General features: G+C 41.6%; 2 protein-coding genes across 12 annotated transcripts in view; one reads left to right on the top strand and one right to left on the bottom strand.

The window, feature by feature from the left end:
- PLPP1 (phospholipid phosphatase 1) overlaps positions 1-19,770 on the top strand; it is a 96,045-nt gene extending 76,275 nt beyond the window's left edge. For 9 of the 10 annotated variants that reach the window (XM_072826472.1, XM_072826477.1, XM_072826469.1 and 6 more), the window contains 3 exons: positions 6,296-6,353; positions 17,275-17,451; positions 17,979-18,387. In XM_072826472.1, coding sequence (XP_072682573.1) covers positions 6,296-6,353; positions 17,275-17,451; positions 17,979-18,110 — 367 coding nt within the window. In that variant the 3' untranslated portion in view covers positions 18,111-18,387. Of the gene's footprint in view, positions 1-6,295; positions 6,354-17,274; positions 17,452-17,978 lie in introns of all 10 variants that reach the window. The other variant, XM_072826466.1, reaches the window with a different exon arrangement.
- The window catches only part of MTREX (Mtr4 exosome RNA helicase), a 102,457-nt gene continuing 99,102 nt past the window's right edge, over positions 18,339-21,693 (bottom strand). For both annotated transcript variants that reach the window (XM_072826463.1, XM_072826464.1), the window contains 2 exons: positions 19,949-20,053; positions 18,339-18,622 (listed from right to left, as the gene is read on the bottom strand). In XM_072826463.1, coding sequence (XP_072682564.1) covers positions 18,570-18,622; positions 19,949-20,053 — 158 coding nt within the window. In that variant the 3' untranslated portion in view covers positions 18,339-18,569. The remainder of the gene's footprint in view (positions 18,623-19,948; positions 20,054-21,693) is intronic.

Below are 21,693 nucleotides of genomic sequence, written 5' to 3'. Positions count from 1 at the left end.
CAGAAAGAGAAGTTTGGAGTTTGTGTGTGTGCGTGTGTTTAGTGGAGAAGTTTTTAGGAAATTTGTAGCAGGCATATCAGGTAATTTCAGTATCATTTTTTATATTTTCAGTTTTTCTATGTCTTTTACATTAAATGTGAAGTTGTACAGTTTCTGTGGTTTAAATAAATGACATATTTAAAAATATGTCCTGGATATGATTTTTTGTCAGTTCACATAGTTAAATCTAATTCATTCTAGGTGTTCATTTTAGCAATTTCATAACTGCTAGCTGTGTTGCAGCAAACATCTTTGTGCTTGTGTGTGTTTCTCTAGGATGGGGGGTCCTCAAGTGGAATTACTGGGTCAGAAAATATGGTGGGTTTTACATATAGATAGATATTGCCAAATCCTCCTTTGGAAAGTATGCACTCATATCAGGGCATTGTGGAAGTACCCGTTTTCCCCAATGACTGCCTACTTGACTCCCCTTGTATCTTAGATGTGACTTTTTTTTTTTTTTTTTTTTTTAAGGATTTTATTTATTTATTCATGAGAGACATGAGAAAGAGACAGAGACATAGGCAGGGGGGGAAGCAGGCTTTCTTGGGGGGGGGTGCCTGATGTGGAACTCGATCCCTGGACTCCAGGATCATGCCCTGAGCCAAAGGCAGACGCTCAACCACCGAGCCACCTGGATGTCCCCAGATGTGACATTTTGAAAGATATTAGCCTGATAGCTCATTGCCTGAGCATTTTGCACAGCTATTGGTTGTTAAAGTCCTACAAGTAGGATTAATACTTGGGAAATTGTTCCTATGGGCATTTGTTTGGGACACATTTTAACTTTCTCACAGGGTCATTCTGTGTTTAAAGGTCACCACAGAAGGGAATTTTACCATGTCCTTCAAGTTAGTTTGCTGTTGTGTAAACTTTATGATCAGGAAATAACATTTGGAGAAAATGCTTCATGTTGCAGTTTGACTTCCTTTTATTTAGCCTTTAGGGTGCCCAAAGGACAAATTAGTATTCTCTTAAAATAATTGTTTATACATTGACATTTGCTTTTCTACAGATTATCTAAATTCTTCGCATATTAACTTCACACATGTTGCCCCGTATGTGCCATGACTCCTGTGCTTTCTGACGGCTGCTCCCTGCAGCCCCTGGGAGATGGCAGGGTGCGTGTTGCCGCTGGGTCTGCTGGCCACGCACAGGAATGGGGATCATGGCTCAGTGGGAAAGAGCTGGGAGGACCTGGATTTGATCCTCAAAGCGATGTGACATTTGAGCCAGTGGGTGAACCTGTGGGAAGTTCAGGGTCTTTCTATGTAAAATAGGATTGACAGCCCCCACTATGGGGATTTTTTGAAGAATGGAAGTATTGTGGATTAAATACCTATGCATGGAAAGTGCTCAGTAGTTTGGAAGCGTTAAGTCTTCTGACAACCTTTCTGCCTTAAAACACTTTAGGAATGAATTTCAGGATGATGTTTAGGGAAAAGAAGTTCCCCAGAGCCAACTGTGGCATATCCAGTGAACTAGTAGAAGACTAATAATTAAAAACATTTGTGAGCATTGACCGCAGATGAAAAACTCTTTTTGCCACACTATATGCCTCCTAGTAAAGCAGTTGATTTGAGATAACATTTTATTAGTCCTAATTCTTTTTTTTTTTTTTTAAGGTTTTATTTATTTGAGAGAGAGCGTCAGCATGAGCCAGGGGTGGGGGGAGAGAGAGGAAGAAGCAGACTCCCTCCAGAGTATGGAGCCCAATGCAGGGCTTGATCCCAGAGCCCTGGGCTCATGACCTGAGGTGAAGGCAGATAAGACACTGAGCCACCCAGGCACTCCTAGTCCTAATTCTTATTTTAAAAATGCCTGCCCCTATTTCTGGCAATATGAGGATTAGAAATACTTATTGACAGAGTTACATGTGCTAGGTAATACGTTATACACACACATATGCACATGTTATTACATATTTAAAAATATATGTAAACACATATAAATAAGTCTTTTTAATGAATAGCCAAGCTGATGAAAAAGTAAGGGAATTTTCCTGATGTTGGGATTTTTTTTTTTATTACAGATTTTATTTATTCATTCATGAGAGACACACACAGAGAGAGGCAGAGACACAGGCAAAGGGAGAAGTAGGTTCCCTGCAGGGAGCCCAGTGTGGGACTCGATCTTAGACCTGGGATCACACCCTGAGCCGAAGGCAGGTGCCCAACTGCTGAGCCACCCAGGGGTCCCCTGATGTTGGGCTTTGTTAATGCTGTAGATCTGATGTGTACCTGAAAGTATGTGCCAATTCTTGGTAGCCTGGAGCCTCAGTTTGGATGGGCTCTGACCATGGGGCCCAAGAGATAAAGACTGAGGCCAGTGCAGGGTAGACAGAGGGGGGTACTCAGGGATAATTTAAAGATTCTCAGAGGGCAACATCTTCCCAGGCTGGGGGACTGTCAGAAAGAATTCATAACTGCAGGACCACAGTAACCTTGTTCTGGTGCCAGAATCAGTGTGTGTGTGGTGTGTGACTTTAAAAAGAAAAGAATTTAAAGTGGATTGCTAGTGAACCCAGTGGGAGAGAACACAAATCTTTGGAAGAACTCTTTTTAAACCAAGGCCTCTAAGATTCCCCACAGATAGAATCCTAAAGACGTGAGTTCATATTCTCATATGAATGAATATACATAGAAACAAGTTACCCTCAGTGAGGGTCAGGATATACGACAAACTACATAAGCTCTCAAAGGTTGCAGATAGTAGAATTATCATATAGAATATATAATAAATATGTCTACTCTGTGGAAATAAATCAGAGACTGAGAATATAATATAGGATGAATAGAATCAAAATTGACCATAGATTTGAAAAAGAACCAAAGAGATTTATAAATGATACATACATAGTAATTTATATAAAAAATAGACTGATAAAACATTAGCGAAAGTGAGGGCTAAAATGGAAGACAAAGATGAGAGTACAAAGTTAAAATTAGGAATAGGATGAAAATGTCAAACATGTTGAACCTGAATCTTACAAAAAGAGAGTGTGATGGAGGATATTAACAAAGGTATGATGGCTGAGACGTGTCCAAAATTGGTGTAGTATATACATGAGAAGCCAGTGAATATGAAATCAGATAAAGAGACATTCCTACTAGATACATGATTGTGAGACTGGAGGATACTGAAGACCGTGGTGGTGGTGGTGGGGGGAGGGTAATTACAGAGAAAGGACAGGTGAATGGCAGACAGACAGCTTCTATCTTAATAGCAAAAGTAGAAGCCAGAGATAGTCTATCAATGCCCTCAAAGTGATGAGAAAAAAGATTAACCTACAATTCTATATTCTGGAAAACCATCCCTCAAGAATGAATGCAAACTAGAGATTTCAAACTAAAACAGTGAAAGGGATAACTGTTTTGTGCCTTTTAACTCTGGGGTGTGGGGATGAGGAAAAGAAGTCAGAGGACAAGCAGTGAGATTTTTAGGAGGTTGTGATTTAACCTTCCCATGAGTCCTAAAATACTTAATAAATGCCATTTAAAAAGTTAAACACTATAAATTATGTGAGTTGCTTGCTTCTGATGACTGATAAAGGTTGGATTTTGGCTGTTGCAGTTGATAAGCCTCAACATTTATGTAGATGTTGGAAAACTGGAAAAGGAAGAATGATGGATTGAAGAGTGGGAATGCATGGACACTATGAGGGGTGGATGGCTGTAAACTGTAGAAAGCTAGGACATCGGGGTTCAGGCCAAGTTTAATAAGCTCTCCCAGGAGAAAGGGATGTCTTGGCTGACAAATATAAGGAAAAAAAAAAAATCTTAAATTTGCCATTTGGAGTAGAATGTCATCCACAGAAAGTTACATTGTCAAGACTCACATACTTGCTCAGTGTAATAGACCATGCCTGAATTAGTGAAATAGCTGCATTCCAGAATATATTCTCTGTAAATTTTCTCTCTGAAAAGACTTTCCTAAGCTTTGATGAAAAGTTGGCACAAATTGTTTATCTACATTCCTTAGAAGGGCTCTCCTGAAGTGAAATAGTAGTCTAGGATTGGGCTGAATCTAAGAATGACCTGGCATTCTGAGGCCAGGGCCAAAGTCGTAAATACTTAAGTAAGGTTACTATGATGAAAACAATCTGCATTTCAACTACTTTTGGGATTTTTAGATTTTTAGTATTACTATTTTTAAAAAAAATTAAGTAATCTCTACACCCAACGTATGGTTTGAATTTACAACACCTAGATCAAGTTACATGCTTCACCTACTGGGCCGGCCAGGAGGTGAAGGTTTTTTGGATTTTATCAAACTACTCCTACAATTCTTTGTTCATTTGTGAGTTTCAGACGTAATAAAGAAATGTATCTCGTAGAGATTCCATTAAAGAGATGTGTATGGGGTCGCCTGGGTGGCTCAGGTCCGTTAAGCGTCTTCCTTTGGCTCAGGTCATGATCCCAGGGTCCTGGAATTGAGCCCCACATCAGGCTCCCTGCTCAGTGGGGAGTCTGATTCTTCCTCTCCTTTTGTCCCTCCCACTGCTCCAGTGTTCTCACTCTCAAATAAATAAAATCTTTAAAAAAAAGATGTTTGTGGAATATGAAAATAACTTGAATTTATATTTGGGTGTTTTATTCTGTTTTAATAGTAAAAATCCACATTGCTGTGATTTGTTTGATCACTTACTGTGGGTAAAGACTTAGAGATTGGGGTCAAATAGAGCGTTCCCTTTATTTTAATCTTTGTTGAAGTCAGAGGTTATTGTTTGATTCTCTACCAAATATTTATGTATTTGGAATAAAAAACTGAAACCATTTTGTTTTCAACTAATGAAATCACCCTGTGACTAAATCAGAACTATTTAAAACTATTACATAGCTTTGGAATTTATAATTTTGTGGCACAGTGTACAATGAATACTCTGAAGATGAAGTCTTAGTGAAACTTTGAACTTGCTTGGCTTTGAGAACATTTCTTTGATCGTGGTCATGTTGGCTTAATGGGCTTTGACAGTCCTTGAAATTGGCTTTTATTTATTTGTAGGCTCTTTAGTATAACTTACTGAAACATAAAATGTATAGAATTCTGCTCTAATTATCTGATTTAAAGTAAGGATTTGTATTGATCTTTTCTCTACAGCCAAACAGTTGGTGAGGCTAAAAGTAATTTATTTTTCTTCATGTTTTACATAGATTAAATCCGCAGCAATTAGCAGGTTTAATTACATAATTCCTACTTGGTACTACAAGTGAGAATATTCATTTTCTTAGAGATGTATCTGATTATGAAAAAGACTATCATAATTCTTGCTAGGTCATCATCGACACATGCTTAAGAAATCTCTACTCCCACCTATCCTCAGTTGCCAAACGTACACAGATGACTTTCTGATCTGTGTTTTAATTTCACTTCTCTAAATCCAGGCAACCAAATTATTTTTGAATCAAGCAGGGTATAATAAGTAATATACTTAGAAGCCTGTCCTTCTGAGTTTTGTTCTTATTCATATGCAGGGAAAGCTTTCAGGAGAAGCATTCTGATTCTTTGATGCATCTTTTTGCATGGAGTTACTTTACTGTATCAGATGTGCCTGCCTTTTCTGCTCCAGTGGCCAGCACTGTGTAAGCAGAAGTTAGATCATGGATGTTAGAGAGCTTTCTCCCTATTCCAAACAGTGCCATAAAATTACGTTTTGCAAGCATTCTGTCATTTTGGGTGGGAAGATGAGACTCACATGTTTATAGAATGTAATACTGAAAAGAGAGGACTCATCAGTGCACAGTTTTAAAATAAATGTTAAACAAAAACATTTGAATCTGGCAGGAAATCTAAGGCAAAATGTGTGCCTGCTTAAAATGCTAAGATACCACTTCTGGTTTTTTAGAACTTACTTTATTTTTGAAAATGTAATTAACTTCTGAGTGTTCCAAAGGAGGTATTACTAGTACTCAGGGGCAGGCCCTGCAGGTAGAAAGAAAACGTAAATCATGGTCACATAAGTTTATGTGTAATGATGTCAGAGCATTTGCATACTAGTTGTGGCTTGTCAAGCATTACTTCAAATATGTGTGTCTCAGCTTTGTTCCCTGCCGGAAGGCTCTGTAAAAGGACCCTTCCTCCCCCAAGACTCTCTAATGTCTGTCCTGCCCTCGTTCCCCGCTCTGCTAGTTTCTGAGGGTGAGGGGCAGAGGTGGATGCACCGCGGCAGTACGACTGAGGCCAGTACGACTGAGGCCGTCAAGGCTATCGTCGGCCTCTAGGAAAGAAAATTGACCTTTGTCTTTTTCTCTTCCAGATTGTCTTTTTACTCGGGCCACTCATCGTTCTCCATGTACTGCATGCTGTTCGTGGCGGTAAGTACTCTGCATCTGTTTCCCCGTGGTGATGGTGACGCGCCCACTGCGGTGTGACCCCCTCCAGCGTCCCTGCCAGCTGAGGTTCAGGTCGCAGAAAGGATACCTGCGCTCCAGCCAGGGCCAGTTCCCACTGTTGACAAGTATTTCTTTCCTTCGTGTGGAGGGAGCAGATGGGCACACCTGTTTAGCAGTTGACGAATAGAGGACCTTCAGGAGAGGGTGGGGGGTATCTTCCCCTGGAAAGTAGGTCTTTTCCTGCCTATGGTCGGAACCTAATCATCAAGTGTGCAAACCTGGTGCTAAGAGTCCATTGGTGTGTGCTCTTAACTTTGGGGGGATGTATGTTCTGGAACATAGCAACAGCTTCTGTGTAATCACTGCAAGTCCCTGATCTCAAGTACCAGACCAAGGTGGCTGCTGCTGTGTGGTGAGCTCACCCTCACCTTAGATGCGCCAAGGGCCCCTTTTCCTCCGGGGGGCTGCTGGGTTTAGGAGTGAAGTTTTGATTCGTGGATGTGAAGGCAGCTCTTGTTGCTTCTTTTTGAGTAAGTTTTATTTTCCTTCACTCCTTGAAATACTTCATTGACTGCTTTTCATGGGACTAGAAAGGTTTCAGCTTTTGGGAGAGCCAGGGGCTGCTTCAGAAGCTTATCCTCTCTCCAGTTTGCAGGGCCACTTCTCATTACTAACCCAGAGAGCAGCATTGGCAGGTGACACTTGCGGTATACAAAGTTGACAGTGAAGAGTTAGAATATATTTGCATCCATATTTTGCATCTCTAGACAGGAGTGTTTGTTTATCCAGAGAACCTTAGGGAAGACCAGGCTTCAGGGCATATACAGGAGTCTTTAAAGGTCAGTTCAATTGACTTACTTTTTATAACTCTCCTTCTATCTCTGCATGTCTTTATAAAATTACAAAATTTGTTGGAAAAGAAGAGAAGGGGAGAAGATCTCTACCCTTAATGATCAGCTATAATTTTTGTCTTAATTTTCCTTATGAGTGGTTTTCTATATAGTTGTGTTTTGTATAAACTTGCTCTTTTCCTCTTTTTTCTCTCTCTTCCTTGGTTACATTAAGTGCTATCGAGTATTTAATGCTTACATTATTAGCCCATGGTATATGATATTAAGAGTAGATTGCTGAGAGTTAATTTGGTCTTATTCAGACACATTTTTAAAATTAATTTTTACCAGAATCCTGCTTTCATTGGAAAAACCAAATTTGGAAAGTTAAAAGAATGTAAAAATTATAGATGAGTGTGCTTTACAAAATTCAAACCCACAATTTCAAAACCATTAGAGTAGAGCTAATTTTTGGCTTTTTCAGCATTTCTGGAAATGTTGTCTTTTGTCTTAGGTTAATTTAATTTTTAGAGGAAGCAACAGGGTATCAGTTTAGCAGAATTTAGGGCTTCCTTTTTAAAATACACACCCAAATGTTTCTGAAAAAGTGCCACGGGGAATGTGAGTTATTTGAAGGGAGTATCGAGAAATACTATTCCAATGTCCTCTGTTCATTTATCTTATTAGAAAAAGCATTCTTTCTAAAGGGAGCCGCTGTGTATTTTTCTTTTTAAATAGGGCATGGGGACAGGGGGAGATGAATGTTAGAACCATTAGTATCCTGAGAAATCTTCCCAAAGCACAAGTCTGTGACTACATGGACAGCTTTTTGGTGTTTGGACATGTTCTACATGCCCACAGCCAGACTCGCCAGGGCAGCTCCTGTGCTCGGCCAGCCCCTCGCCTGAGTGTCGGTATCTGTAAGTCCTTCAGGACAGGGACTTAAGAAGCTGAGGTTGGTGATGCTGATTTGCATTTATACCACTTTAATTGTTGGCTCTTTCTGATAACCCTCATGAAGCAGGAGAAGAGGGGTGGCTGCCCCGTTATAGTTGGGGAGCTAGGGGCCTAGGGAGGCCATTGAGGTCTGCTCTCTGTGGTCTCTTGTTAATCGGTTCCTCGCTTTGCTGACAGGCTGCTTGATCTGAACCCTAGTCCAGTTATTTTGAAGGAGGTCAGGTGATGACAGAACTTTTATCAACTCTTTTTAATTGTGAAGAATATTCTCAGATGCATTATCTTCTATATCCTGCAGTTTACTGCGCATCTTTGCTCCTTTGACCCTTCTCAAAATACCTGTATATTTAGTCACATATAAACTTTTACTGAGGGTTGTTTTGTAAAATAGGAAACTAATGTACAGAAGATGAAGGGCTTCATGGGAAGCCTGCTGCATAGACACCCGGGAGGCTAGGAGGAGGCAGCTAGGGATCTAAGCAGACGGAAAATTACCATGATTGTTGTTGGGTAACTGGGTATGAGCTCTTAGACACAAAGTTATAATGAAAAGTTCAGATAAATAGGTTTGTTGTAGACCAAGGCTTTTCTGGGGAGGAATGTTGGCCAGAGCAACTGTGCGCTGCATTTCAGGGACTCTAAGCAGTGGAAATATTTACTTGATGTGGATGTAGGCCCCAGCTTTTTTTCAGCCCCTGAACACAGATGTCTCCCTGCTTTCCAGCTTTCACATTTATATACAACAGTTAACCACCACCTCTGCCAATTCCTTAGGCAGTGACTCATCTGGTTTCCCTAGGCATCTTGGCATCGTGGGTCAGTCCCAGATTTGGGTGGAGATGTACAGTTGTTTAAATTCTGAGGACAGTTTTTGATAACCAAAACTTCCGTCAAGAATTCCTGACACGCAGAAATGAACTTCTAATTTAAAAAGTCTCAAAGTCCTGACCATTGTTCTCGTCTGGCAGGCAGCCCAGCCCTGCACTTGATGGTGCCAGGACAGTCAGCACCCATGACAACCACCTAGGCTGGCAGGAGCAGAGGGCAGGGCATCTTTACTCGTAGCTAGTTCATGTGCTTAGTGAGGCCCACTGAATGTGGCCAAATGCCAAAGAATCCAAGTTGACTTCACTGTCCAGGAAAGGAGCCATGTTATGAGACTGTCCTCTTTTCAGTACGTATATATATGGAATGTACTGGAGTATACTGAAGGAATAGACTTGAAACCCATTTCCCAGCACTGTGCTATTGAGCCTGAAGTCTCAGGTGGTTTACATGTCTGTTACGAAATTCCTGTATAAATGCCTACACTGGGGGCCCAGGTACCTTAGTGCCTGTGCTTCAGTGGACTCCTGCCCCTGCCACAGGATATGTTGTATCTGGGTCTTGCCCTCTCCCATGTTGGATACCACCTGCTTCCGAGGTTTGTACAGTCCCTCACCTGGCACTCACCATGTGGTTGGTACCTAGCACTGGTGCGTTTTCATGAAGATGCTTCCCAAAGTGTGAATTAATGCTGGGCACGGGGCAAGTGAGCAGAGCCCAGGATGACGTGAATCCTGGCTAACTATAATGTGGGATTCTACATCTAAATTTAGGAATTCTGAATCCTGGGATCCCTGGGTGGCGCAGCGGTTTGGCACCTGCCTTTGGCCCAGGGCGCGATCCTGGAGACCCAGGATTGAATCCCACGTCGGGCTCCCGGTGCATGGAGCCTGCTTCTCCCTCTGCCTGTGTCTCTGCCTCTCTGTCTCTCTCTGTGGCTATCATAAATAAATAAAAATTTAAAAAAAAAAAAAAGGAATTCTGAATCCTACAGGTGGTGAAATTGAAGCCTTAGAGAAGACTAAACAGAGGTCAGTCAGCCTTAGGGTGTTCTCCTGGCCAGGTCTGTCATCAGATGGGGGGAAACGATATATTGCCTGGCTTGGTCTTAGAAGCTCTGTTTCAAAATAAGTAGAGCAAGGAATATTTCTTTGTGTTGAACATGCTGTTGTCCGTCTGGTTCAAGAGTTGGCAGATGATTTCAGTAAAAGGTCACCTCATAGTTAGGCTTTGTAGGCCACACGCAGTCTCTGTTGCATATTTTTAAAAACAGCCCTTTAAATTGTGAAGACCGGGATGCCTGAGTGGCTCAGCGATTTAGCATCTGCCTTTGGCTCAGGGCGTGATCCCAGGTCTGGGGATTGAGTGCATTGGGCTCCCTGTGAGGAGCCTGCTTCTCCCTGTTTCTGCCTCTCTCTCTCTCTCTCTCTCTCTCTATCTCTCATGAATAAACAAAATATTAAAAAACAATGTGAAGCCATTCTTAGCTTGCAGAGTGACCCCCTGACTCTCCTTTAAAACAGGAAAGAAACCCTCTTATTTTAAAAGATTATTAAGAAACTGTGAGACAACAAGCATTTTGCAATTAAGTGTTACAGGATCAAGGAAAGGCAAAATATAAATAAACCAGCTTCAAAAAATATGTTGGTCAGCAATCAGATTTTAAAAGTGAGAAGTTGGGGATCCCTGGGTGGCTCAGCGGTTTAGCGCCTGCCTTTGGCCCAGGGCGTGATCCTGGGGTCCCGGGATCGAGTCCCGCGTCGGGCTCCCGGCATGGAGCCTGTTTCTCCCTCCTCCTGTGTCTCTGCCTCTTTCTCTCTCTATGTCTATCATGAATAAATAAGTAAATAAATCTTTAAAAAAAAAAAAAGTGATAAGTTAGATTCTTTAATGGAAGCCATTTTTTTTTTTTTTTTTTTTTTTTTTAGAAATTTTGAGTAATCAACTCTTGGATGATACTAAAATAGTGAAAGAATGCCTATAATTAGTGCCAGCAGACAGTAAATTTCCTTATTTAAAAAAGATGTACATATAATTATTTTTTTTTTACAAAAAATGAAAAATGTGTATACTGTAGCATTTTCCAATGTGGCCCTGTTCATTGCAATGTCCTCAGTGTTTAATTGGACTAGGCCTTTGTGTGCCTACAAAACTGTCATGAGGCTCTTCACTGAGAGATTCAGTGTTGGATTCTCTCTCGATCAGGAGGAAGGCCTCTCTGCACTTGTCTGGGATGCATTTGCTGCCTGCGCCGCAGAGTATCTTCCTACAGTCCTCTGCCTTGGAACATCTGATTGAGCAAATTGATTCCTTCTGTCCTTGTTGTCTTAAGGAATAAGAAATTGCCTTTATGAATCTCTAGTACTAGCTCAGCTAAGAAGCTTTTGCAGATTTCTTTTTTAAAAAAATACTGGACATGGTAATTTATTTCCACCCTATTTTGAATAGGTTTTACTTTGGTAAGAGATTGGACACTTTTTTTTTAAGAGAGACTGGACACTTGACCCTCTGTTGAGCAGTGATACTCTCCTGACCAGAAGCCCTCCGTGGAAGAGTCGCTTGGGGCTTACCCTTGCTCAATTTGCTCATCTTAGAAAAAAACTACATCTAGAACCTCCCTTTTCACAAGGGCTAGTAGTGATGCCTGGTTTCAGTGAGGACACTCCTGGTGGATTACCGCTAAAGCTAATTCTCAGATTATTTTTTGCTTTCTAAATCTGGGTTTTGCAGTCACTGGTTGTGATTTGACAGCTGATTTGTCCCGAACTTTTGCTCTAGTGCACTGTCTGGTCAGGGAAATAATAGTCCTCTGCTGGAGAGACTGGAGGAATAGAGATAGGCCTCCCTGTGGTTTCCTGTTGAGGCCTGGAGGTTAATTTCCTCTACAAGTTCTCCAGTAGTATTTGTCTATCTTGCCTTTTTAATAGATGAAAAAAAAGTAGGCAGGGAACATTATGAAGGCTAGTGAAGTATATGATGGATCTTTGTTTTTCCTGCTAACTTTATAGTTTGTGCCTCCCAGAAACCCACGTGCCTCGCGCCTCTTCGTGTAGGTGACAGCAGAGAGGACGCTAGTGATAGGCTGCTCCTTTCACAAACTTGACTGTTCTCTCGCCTCTGGGGAGTATCCTCAGTGACCAGCTGCAGGTTATTGCTTCCTTTCTGCCTTTTCTACCCATCATCTTATTTTAGTTGTGACCTTTTACTTCGGAGCTTCTTTGATCAGAAGGTTGCATGTTAGAATCAGGAGGGATCCAGAAGTTACAATTTCTCACCAGGCAGTCCTTGGTCCCCCACCAGTGGACTGAAATATCCACGGTTGGGTCAGTTGAGGCCAAACTGCTGCATGCTCAGAGAGGAATCTTAGAACGGGCCTGAGAAGTGGGAGAGAGATGGGGAGATGAACCACTGGGCTCAGGGTAGGGGTTCACACCTTGTACTGTATGTAGAAGGAAGTCATGGAAGTAAATCCCATGCCCAGTGCTAGACCGCTCTTGTAACGGGGACTTCAGTGGACGTTTAATGTGTTTGTCCTCATGGGATTTAAGTTTTTCTCATGATTTGAACCTTGGTGTGTAAATAGTATTTTTCTTCTCAACTGAAACTTATCTTTTTTTTTTTTTTTAAGATTTTATTTATTCATGAGTGTGTACATAGAAAGAGAGGCAGAGACACAGGCAGAGGGAGAAACAGGCTCTTCGCAGGGAGCCCCACGTGGAACTCGATCCCGGGTCTCCAGGGTCACGCCCTGGGCTGAAGGCGGCACTGAACTGCTGAGCCACCCGGGCTGCCTGAAACTTATTTTTTAAAAGTAAAACTCTTCATTATTTGTCACAGAACCACATTAAAAACAAAATAAAATGGGATTTTGGTTAAACACACAGAGGTGGCTGATAATGGGCATTTTATCTTTTGGTTGTAAGCAATTGACTCTTAGCTCTTCCAGAGGAACAATGGTTTGTGTGTGTGTTTGTTTTTCTAAAGATTTAATTATTTGAGCCCCAACGTGGGGCTCCTTGCCACGACCCTGAGATCATGGCCTCAGCAGAAGTTGGGTTGGACAGAAGCTTAACGGACTTGTGCCACCAATGCGCCCCCAAAATGGTTAATGGGAAAGACCTACGTGGCTAGCACTAGCGTACCACCAGGACCTAACGTCCTCCACTTGTCTCACTGGCTGCCCCTCTGCTCCATTCTTCGTGCTCACTCAGTGGCCCGCTGTCCTTGCCTAACCATAGCTTTTGCTTCCTCCTGAGTTTACTTTGCAAGTAGCCTACCTGTGGCCTTTGGGGGCCCTTTCTATACCTTCTGAAAGAAGGGAACTCATTCATCCTTGCAGTGCAAATTCCGGAGGAGAACACAGCCCGGCAGGCCTCTGGGCCAGGCCTGTCCTTTGTCTTCAGTGTCCCCTCTGAAAAGAAGGCACAGCTGTGTGGTCCAAATGGGCTCCCCCTTCCCTGTGTCTGTGGAAGGATGGTTCCCCACAGGAGGGGAGTCCTCGGCACCGCCATGGACTCTGCCCAGTACCCTACAGTGCTGGATGTAGAGTTCCTTAGTTCTTCTGAGTTTTATGACCTAAGCGACGGTCTTTTCTACTTGCATGTGTTCAGTGCACATATGATTAGTATATGCGTGTGTGGGGGTAGGGGAGCTGGGGTGAGGGAGTTGGCAAAGGCAGGGACTATGGAGCCTTTTTTTTTTTAAATTTTTATTTATTTATGATAGTCACACAGAGAGAGAGAGAGAGAGAGAGAGGCAGAGACACAGGCAGAGGGAGAAGCAGGCTCCATGCACCGGGAGCCCGACGTGGGATTCGATCCCGGGTCTCCAGGATCGCGCCCTGGGCCAAAGGCAGGCGCTAAACCGCTGCGCCACCCGGGGATCCCACTATGGAGCCTTTTTATATAAGGTTTGGCATTAAAGCATGGGCTCTGTCCCTCTATCTAGTTCAGGTCAACAGCAGTTTCCAACATTGTTTCTCTGAGGCGGTTAAGAACATATACTTCTCTCAACGGAGACTTGTTTATTTTTTTTTAAAGATGTATTTATTTGAGAGAGACAAAGAGAGCATGGCAGAGGGGAGGGTGGCTCCAGGATGAGCAGGGCGCCCGATGGCCGGGGAGGGGGGAAGCCCCGCCATCATGACCTGAGCGGAAGGGAGATGTTTAACCAACTGAGCCACCCGGATGCCCCAACAGAGACTTGTTTTTAAAGGTACATACTTTCCTCTTAAAGGACAAGGAATAAAGTTATAAACCCACAAAGGGAAAGAATGGAAAGGGACACAACAGGCAAGTGGTAATGATTTTTGGGAAGCAGTTAAATGAGTAGGTAGAGGAAGTCAAATCTCTGGTGGTACCTCGGCGGGGGTGGGGTGGGGGGTGGTGGTGAGATATTAAAAGATCTGCACTACAGAACCTGAGAAAGGCTTATTAACATGGAGCCACCAGAAAGCCCAGACTGTCTGCCTGTGGAAGCTGCGTATGCAGGAAATACTGCTGGCTGGCAGCATGGGAGGAAAGCTGTTGAAGTCTGGAGTTGTGGCCATGTCAGCTGTGGAACTCCAAGTGATCCAAGGTCCAGGAAACTCTTTGTTTACCTCCTTGGGATCTACTGAAATGGAAGATGCTTTTTTTTTTTTAAGGTTTTATTTATGTACTCATGAGAGACATACAGAGGCAGAGACCTAGGCAGAGGGAGAAATAGGCTCCCTCCTGGGAGCCTGACGCAGGACTTGATCCCACAACCCCAGGATCACGACCTGAGCCAAAGGCAGACACTCAACTGCTGAGCCACCCAGGTGCCCCTGAAATGGAAGATTCTTGACAGCAATGAACAGAGCTGTATCTAGGATATGCCTGGTCTTCCCAGAGCTACACTGAGTATCTTGGACTCGGGGAAACACCGAGCAGGCAAATAGGAAGCATCCTCAATTGGCCAGCCTTAACTAGAGCTGAGAATTGTTCTGTGACCACAGCCTGCATACATGCCATGGCCATTAGTCATCAGAGGAGCCCGAGCTTGGAGGGGAGGGTAAGGTTAGCTTTATGACCATAATGAGGGGATTCTTAGTACTCCTTCAGGGTGAAATCATTTCCTCTCTGAGATGGGGGTAACATGGATACTTGGATACATGTGTAAGGAGAAACTAGCTACTTAGAGGGGTAAACGTTCCACCTAAAGTACACTGAGGCTTGACTACTACTAATCCATAAGTGAATGCTAATTCTTTTCACAGGGATATTGAGGAATTTGGGGGCAAGCTCCCTAGAATTAAAGTCAGGGTCTTTGGAAGGAAAACGTTATCAGAGGATTTTAGAATCCTAAGTGAGGAAGGACCTTCAAAGTCCTGTCTGAGTCTCCTTTAGGTTGGAAGCACAAAAAAAGACTAAGCATAAGTCCATTTTAGAGTTGATACTGTTTTTTCTTGCTATGTCCTTAGCAGAGAGAGGTGCAGTTCTCCCTAAGGTGCATTCCTAAGTATAATTCATAGCTATATATTTTTATAGTCTGAAGAACCTATGCCTTTAACAGTTATATGAAAATCAGCTAAATAATCAGAGTAGGGACAGCTGAACCTTTGGAGAGTCACATTCAAAACTTGGCTTCAGCCCCAGTCAAGATACTGTTTTCCTTAAAACTAATAAAACATTTCCAGTTAAGATAGAACTAGTGAGGAGAATCTAACTGGCATCGTTGTGTTACCTAATTGGCCTCCGTTGGCAGATACACACTTTGCTTCAACCAGAACCAACTATCTCCCAACTCCAGAGTCTAGAGACACATACAAAAAAAGAAAGGGGGCACTCTGCAGAGCCAGGTATACTTTAACCAGCTAATCTGTGCAGTTCAGTTGAACTGGTATGCTCTGTTACAATTAGATGTTTATACTGTAAAATACTCAGTAAAATTAGACAATCTCTGAGTTTTTTGCCAGCTGCTAAGAATTGAATGCTTGCTCACAGCAGTGCGCAAAGAACTGGGAATGGATTTGTGTATCAATGTCAAGTAGGCAGTGTTTGTGGGCACGGCCACACAAATTATTTTCTGAGTTCTAGTTAAGTTTAGGAATCACAAATTATCAAACAGAACTTTAAGAATATTTTAAAAAGCATATTAGATAGAAATAAGGCAAAATACTTTTTTAAAAAAAGAGACCAGATTCACTAAAACGCAGTGATAGGAAAACTAACTATCCAAGGTTAGCTGTATGACTAATGAGGGGATTCTTAGTACTCCTTCAGAGTGAAATCAGCTGTCCCTACTCTGATTATTTAGCTGATTTTCATATAACTGTTAAAGGCATAGGTTCTTCAGACTATAAAAATATATAGCTATGAATTATACTTCCGTGAATGCACCTTAGGGAGAACTGCACCTCTCTCTGCTAAGGACATAGCATCCTTCTACATCACAATCTTTAGGATGCACCCAAGTCAAAGGCAGGCTGAGAAAGAAAAGGGGAAATTCTCAAGTCTGAGGAGTGTAGAGAAAAGTCATGGAACTTAAAGGGCACAGGTGCTAAGCAAAGACTAATCCATTGTCAGGACAAAGCTAGAACTTGTATTACTTATTTAGGCAGCTTGCTATATTTACTTAAAATACAGATTTAGTCTCTGCTGCCCACCTCCTTAAAAAAAAATTTATTAGCACAAGCAGGGGAGCGGCAGAGAGAGAGAGAAAGAGAGAGAGAGAGAGAAAAGTGGGCTCCGAGGATAGTGGAACTCTCAAGTAAATTGTTAGAATGAATTAAACAAACTTAGTCCCTAGTTAGACTGGATGAAAACACAGTAGCTTGGCCCAGGGTAAGGACACCCTTGTGCTCAGAATGCGAGCACTTTTTCCCAAGACTTGGAACTAAGGATAACAACGGGCTTTGAATCAGAATTATAACACAAATCGCAAGAGGAAGAGAGCTGCCTTTGAAATCCTAGAAAGTTACAAGTAAGGAAACCCCTTGCCTTGTTTACAATTTGAAAAGCAGTCTAGCTAGATAGGTCCAGTAATAAACTATTCTAAAGACAAGTTTCTGGGGCAATCTCTTTTTGTTTTGCTTATTTAAAAGGATTAACTTTCAGGTGTTAATGAGCATAAGAATGCTTGCCTAACACTGTATTCTGTATATAATTTATACCCTGATTGTTTAATGGTTATTAATAGTAATTATTATTAATATATGAGTTACTCATGTATAACACCAACCCTTTAGGGGGATGGTGATAATTAAAAAATATATATAGTTTCTAGTTGGTAGGTTAAACTCTTGTCTTTATTCCTGTCTTCTCTATTAGCTTTACCTTCAAGCCAGGATGAAGGGAGACTGGGCAAGGCTCTTACGCCCCACACTGCAATTTGGTCTTGTTGCTGTATCCATCTACGTTGGCCTCTCCCGAGTTTCTGACTACAAACACCACTGGAGTGATGTACTGACTGGACTCATTCAAGGAGCCCTGGCTGCCATATTAGTCGTAAGTATACAGGGCGGCAGCCTACATCTTGATACTGATTAAACATTGGGATGATTGAGTAAAGAACATGTCCCAGTGAAAAAACTATCCAAAGGCAGATAATGTGGCTCAGTAATTTTTACTGGGTAATCATCCCAATGGTTTTAAGTCATGTAGGATAGACAGGAGATAAAAAAAAAAAAAAAGAAAAAAAACTATGTTGCTTTTTCCAAAAGTTATAAAACTCTTACTACTGTATGTTTTTTTGTAAAAGGCTATGGCTGTGTAGTGTTTTGTTTTGGGTATGAATTGCAGAATAACTTGAGTTTAATACAGTTAAACCTGTTTTACTCAAGACCTAAGCAGCTCTCAATTTAGAAAATCTGTTTTAACAAAACTTCCTTTTAGTCACTTATTTTTTTGTACCCTTTCTCTGTACCCTGTAATGTTTGTATTTATTTTCGCAAACTGCTTGTATATGGTTCTTAAAATTAAATTACTTCATTAAATACTTCTGTCCCGTTCTAAGTATAACTTGTTCTCTATAGGTGGTGTATGTATCTGATTTCTTCAAGGAGAGAAATTCTCCTTTTAAAGAAAGGAAAGAGGAGGACTCTCATACAACTCTGCATGAAACACCAACGACGGGAAATCACTTTAGGAACAATCACCAACCCTGAAGGTAGCAGAGTGCCCAGATAAAGCTGGCCCGCTTTCTAAAGGAAAATGATTGCAACCAGAAGGCCAAGAGGATGAGTTTTCTTCTTGGTGTACAAGCCTTTAAGGGACCGCTGCTGCTATACCTCTTGGACGCCCACTTTACCTGTGTGTATATAGTCACATTTAACAATGGTTATCTAATAGCTCAAAGTTCATTAAAAAAAATTTCAAGCCTTTCACTAAAACAATGCCCACCTGTACATTTTTTATTAAAAAAATGTAATGCTTATGTACAAATGTGTATGTAATAATGCGATTTCTTAGTATGATGCCTGATTTAAATATAATACATACTGAAATGGTTGAGTACAACTGCCTTGAGATGGGAGAACCAAATCAACACTTCTGTAAAAGCATTTCTAGTCAACTGTGATCAGGTGGTATAAAATTTAAAATCCCACATTCGTTTATCTGACTTTTTATAAGTAGAGGCTGGCAGCAAACACAATATCTCTCTTGATTTTGGTGATTCCTAAGAGAAAAGAAAATATGGTTTAAACTTCCAAGACCACAAAGACTGTAATTACCCTCCGGTCAGGTTTTAATACAACAATCCTGATGATACCAAACCCTACTGGTCTAAAACACAGGATGTCACAGCCACCTCTGAGAGCAGGGAAACTTAGAAACCAGACTCCTGCTCTTGTGACTCTAGACCCTGAAGTAGCCTGTGTCTGTGTGTGTGTGTGCAGGGGGCGTGCCGGTGTCTCAGGCTATGCACACACTCCTGAGGAAAGGACTAAACCGTCAAAAGTAGTCATTCAGTTGACCCAAAAGTATGAATTTTCAGCGTACATAGGAGACCCTGTATTTTCACTTACTATGTAAAACTCTTTCTGAACTGAGACAGGACAAACCTAAACTTTTTTGCACACCTCTTCTTAGGACACTTAACCAGCAGAAACCATTAGGTAGGGGTTGTGACTATAAGAGCAACTCACTCAGAGCCAAAAGGTGGCTGCTGTTCTTTGACAAGAAAAAGGGCTGTGAGTTACAACAGCAAATATTGAGACAGAACAAACTGTAAGCATGTTATATACTCCCTCCTGCCTCCTGCCTACTTCCATTGCTACCACCTTGGACTGGCTATCCTGGTTTTTTTTTTTCCCCCCCCGGTCTCCCCACTTCTACCTTGCTATCTACAGGCTTCTCTACAATGCAACAGCAAGAATTGCCTTATAACATCCAAACCAGAGCACATCACTCCTGTGGTCAAAACCTCCAATCACTTCAGGAAGAAGCCGAGGCTGGGGGCTAACATGATCATCTCTTTTTTCCTTCCTACTACTCTACTCACTGTTCACTCGGCTCTAGCCACACTGGCCTCTTGCTGTTGCTTATGCTTCTCAGGCATACATGAGGAGCCTTAATACCATCTTCTGAGTGGAGGCCCTAGGTCTATCCCTCAATTCCTATTGTCTCGTCCTTTCTTTTCCTGTAGACTTATTACCACCTGAAGTATTTTAATTGTTGACTTGTTTATTGTATGTCTCCCCACGCTAAGCTCCATAAAGGCAGGGATTTGTGGGGTTTTTTTGTTCACTGCTGTTATCTGCTGGTGCTTAAAACCATGCCTGCAAATAGTGCACAATAAATATTTACAAATGCTTATGTATAAAATCTCAAAACTTTTTCCCAGAGACACTCAGAAATTCTGTTTAAATACTACTAGATGGCCCTCCATGGCATTCTAAGGAAGAGGATCTGAAAAATCTCTTCCTACATAATGGCCAAGAACTCAAGGCTCAAAAGATCTGCCTTAAGTAACAGGAACAGAGCTTACATACAGGATACTGACCTTCTGCAAATTTGTTTTCCAGCTCAGTGTTTCCAATGGCTTTTGCTGCTTGACACATCTGTCGAAGCAGTTCTTCTAGGCGCCTCATACAACGAATTATGCTGCCTGTAAAGAAAAGGAAACAAATCATTTATAAAATGGAGATAACCAGGACAGTAGAACTTTTGTTAAGAGGCAAACCTAGGAGAACATGGGATGATTAGCTAGTAGTACTCTGAGGGACTTCCCATGCAGTAAATGAGGCAGCTGACTTGACTGGCTGCCTGAAAGGCACTATGAAGAATACAAAGGCAAAAAGTTGAATTTTCCATGCCTAATGGTAGAGAGTCCTGGATTTATTATAGTGTGTGCCCCTCAAGTTATCTTTTACTAACAGTGGGGAGAGTTAACTCAAAGGAGAATGTAACTTGAGCTTTGATAAAGGAAAAAATAAAAGCCATTTGCCCAACAGAATCAGCATAATCCAGCAGCAAGTGCTCACGCAGAGCACCGTCTCTCCTGGTGCGACTATTCAAAAGCCAAAGATAATACCGCACAAGGGCCCACACCCCAAAGGACAACATTCCTGGCTGCAGAACCCACCTATGGGCCAGAGCAATGAGAACACAACAGTGCTATTTCATGTTAGGGGAGGTTTGTGAGAGGACACTGGTACTGAAGATCACCAACACACAGGTTACCTTAAAAGACAAACAGGGACAATACCCTTCCATCTCCTACAGATAGAATGTTCACCTACTTTCGATTGGGTTCACAAGAGTAGGCTGGGGGCACCAGGAATTAGAGGAAAAAAAAGACTAGAGGGGAGACCCAGGTTCTAGCCCACATTCTGCCACTGAGGTATTAGCTCTGGGATCTAGGCCCTTACTCCATCCATTCTCATTTCTAAGAAACACAATAATAATAAATACTATTTAAACAGTCTGCCTGCCCTCATTTCATGTCACTTGAGATAAATGTACAAATTTTGTTCTCAAGCAAAACTCTGAAGGACTACAAAGTCATGATATAGCCCTTTAGCCAAAATATTCAAAGTCCATAGGTTTCTTTTTTTTTTTTTTTTTTGGTTGTCCTCTCATTAAAAGGTTCATAGAGTTCTGGGAGAAAACTGCAGCCCTCAAGTACAGCCTATTTCCACAACACAACTCTGTCACAATTATTTAGGACCTTAGCAAGGGTCTTTACTACATAGAGTAATAGCGATATGGCAACCAGAACAGAGACATAAATTCTGTAAAATCCGAACAATCACATACATACACATCTTATAATAACCCTGAGGACTTTATTGTATTACAGGAGAGTAAAGTTACTGATGTTTATAATGACACTTAGGCATCTAGGAAAGCAATGAGGCTGCATGTGTTTCAGGAAAGAAGGATGATGTTCAACATTTTCTGAGTGCTTGTTTTGTGGTAGGTCTGTAATACATATTTCATGTAAAACTTCTCATTTGACATCTACAATTTGACATGTACTGTCATTATCCTCATTTTACAAAGAGGGAAAAGAAGGGAAGTTGCATACATAACTTGACCATGGTCAGAGTGAGGAGTAAAGGATGGAAATCAGGATTTGAATCCAGACCAAAGATTCTAGAGCCCAAGCATAAAAACTGTATTATAGTACCTTGCAGAAATAAATATAATTTCTAGGAAATTTTCTTTAATAAATGTGTATTCCTTTATATATTTTAACATTTTATTTATTCATGAAAGACACAAAGAGAGAGAGGCAGAGACATG

The sequence above is a fragment of the Canis lupus genome, chromosome 5, assembly GCF_048164855.1.
Source record: "Canis lupus baileyi chromosome 5, mCanLup2.hap1, whole genome shotgun sequence".
NCBI lineage: Eukaryota > Metazoa > Chordata > Mammalia > Carnivora > Canidae > Canis > Canis lupus.
The sequence above is the reverse complement of the archived record's forward strand: the minus strand, read 5'-3'. Positions and strand labels throughout refer to the sequence as shown.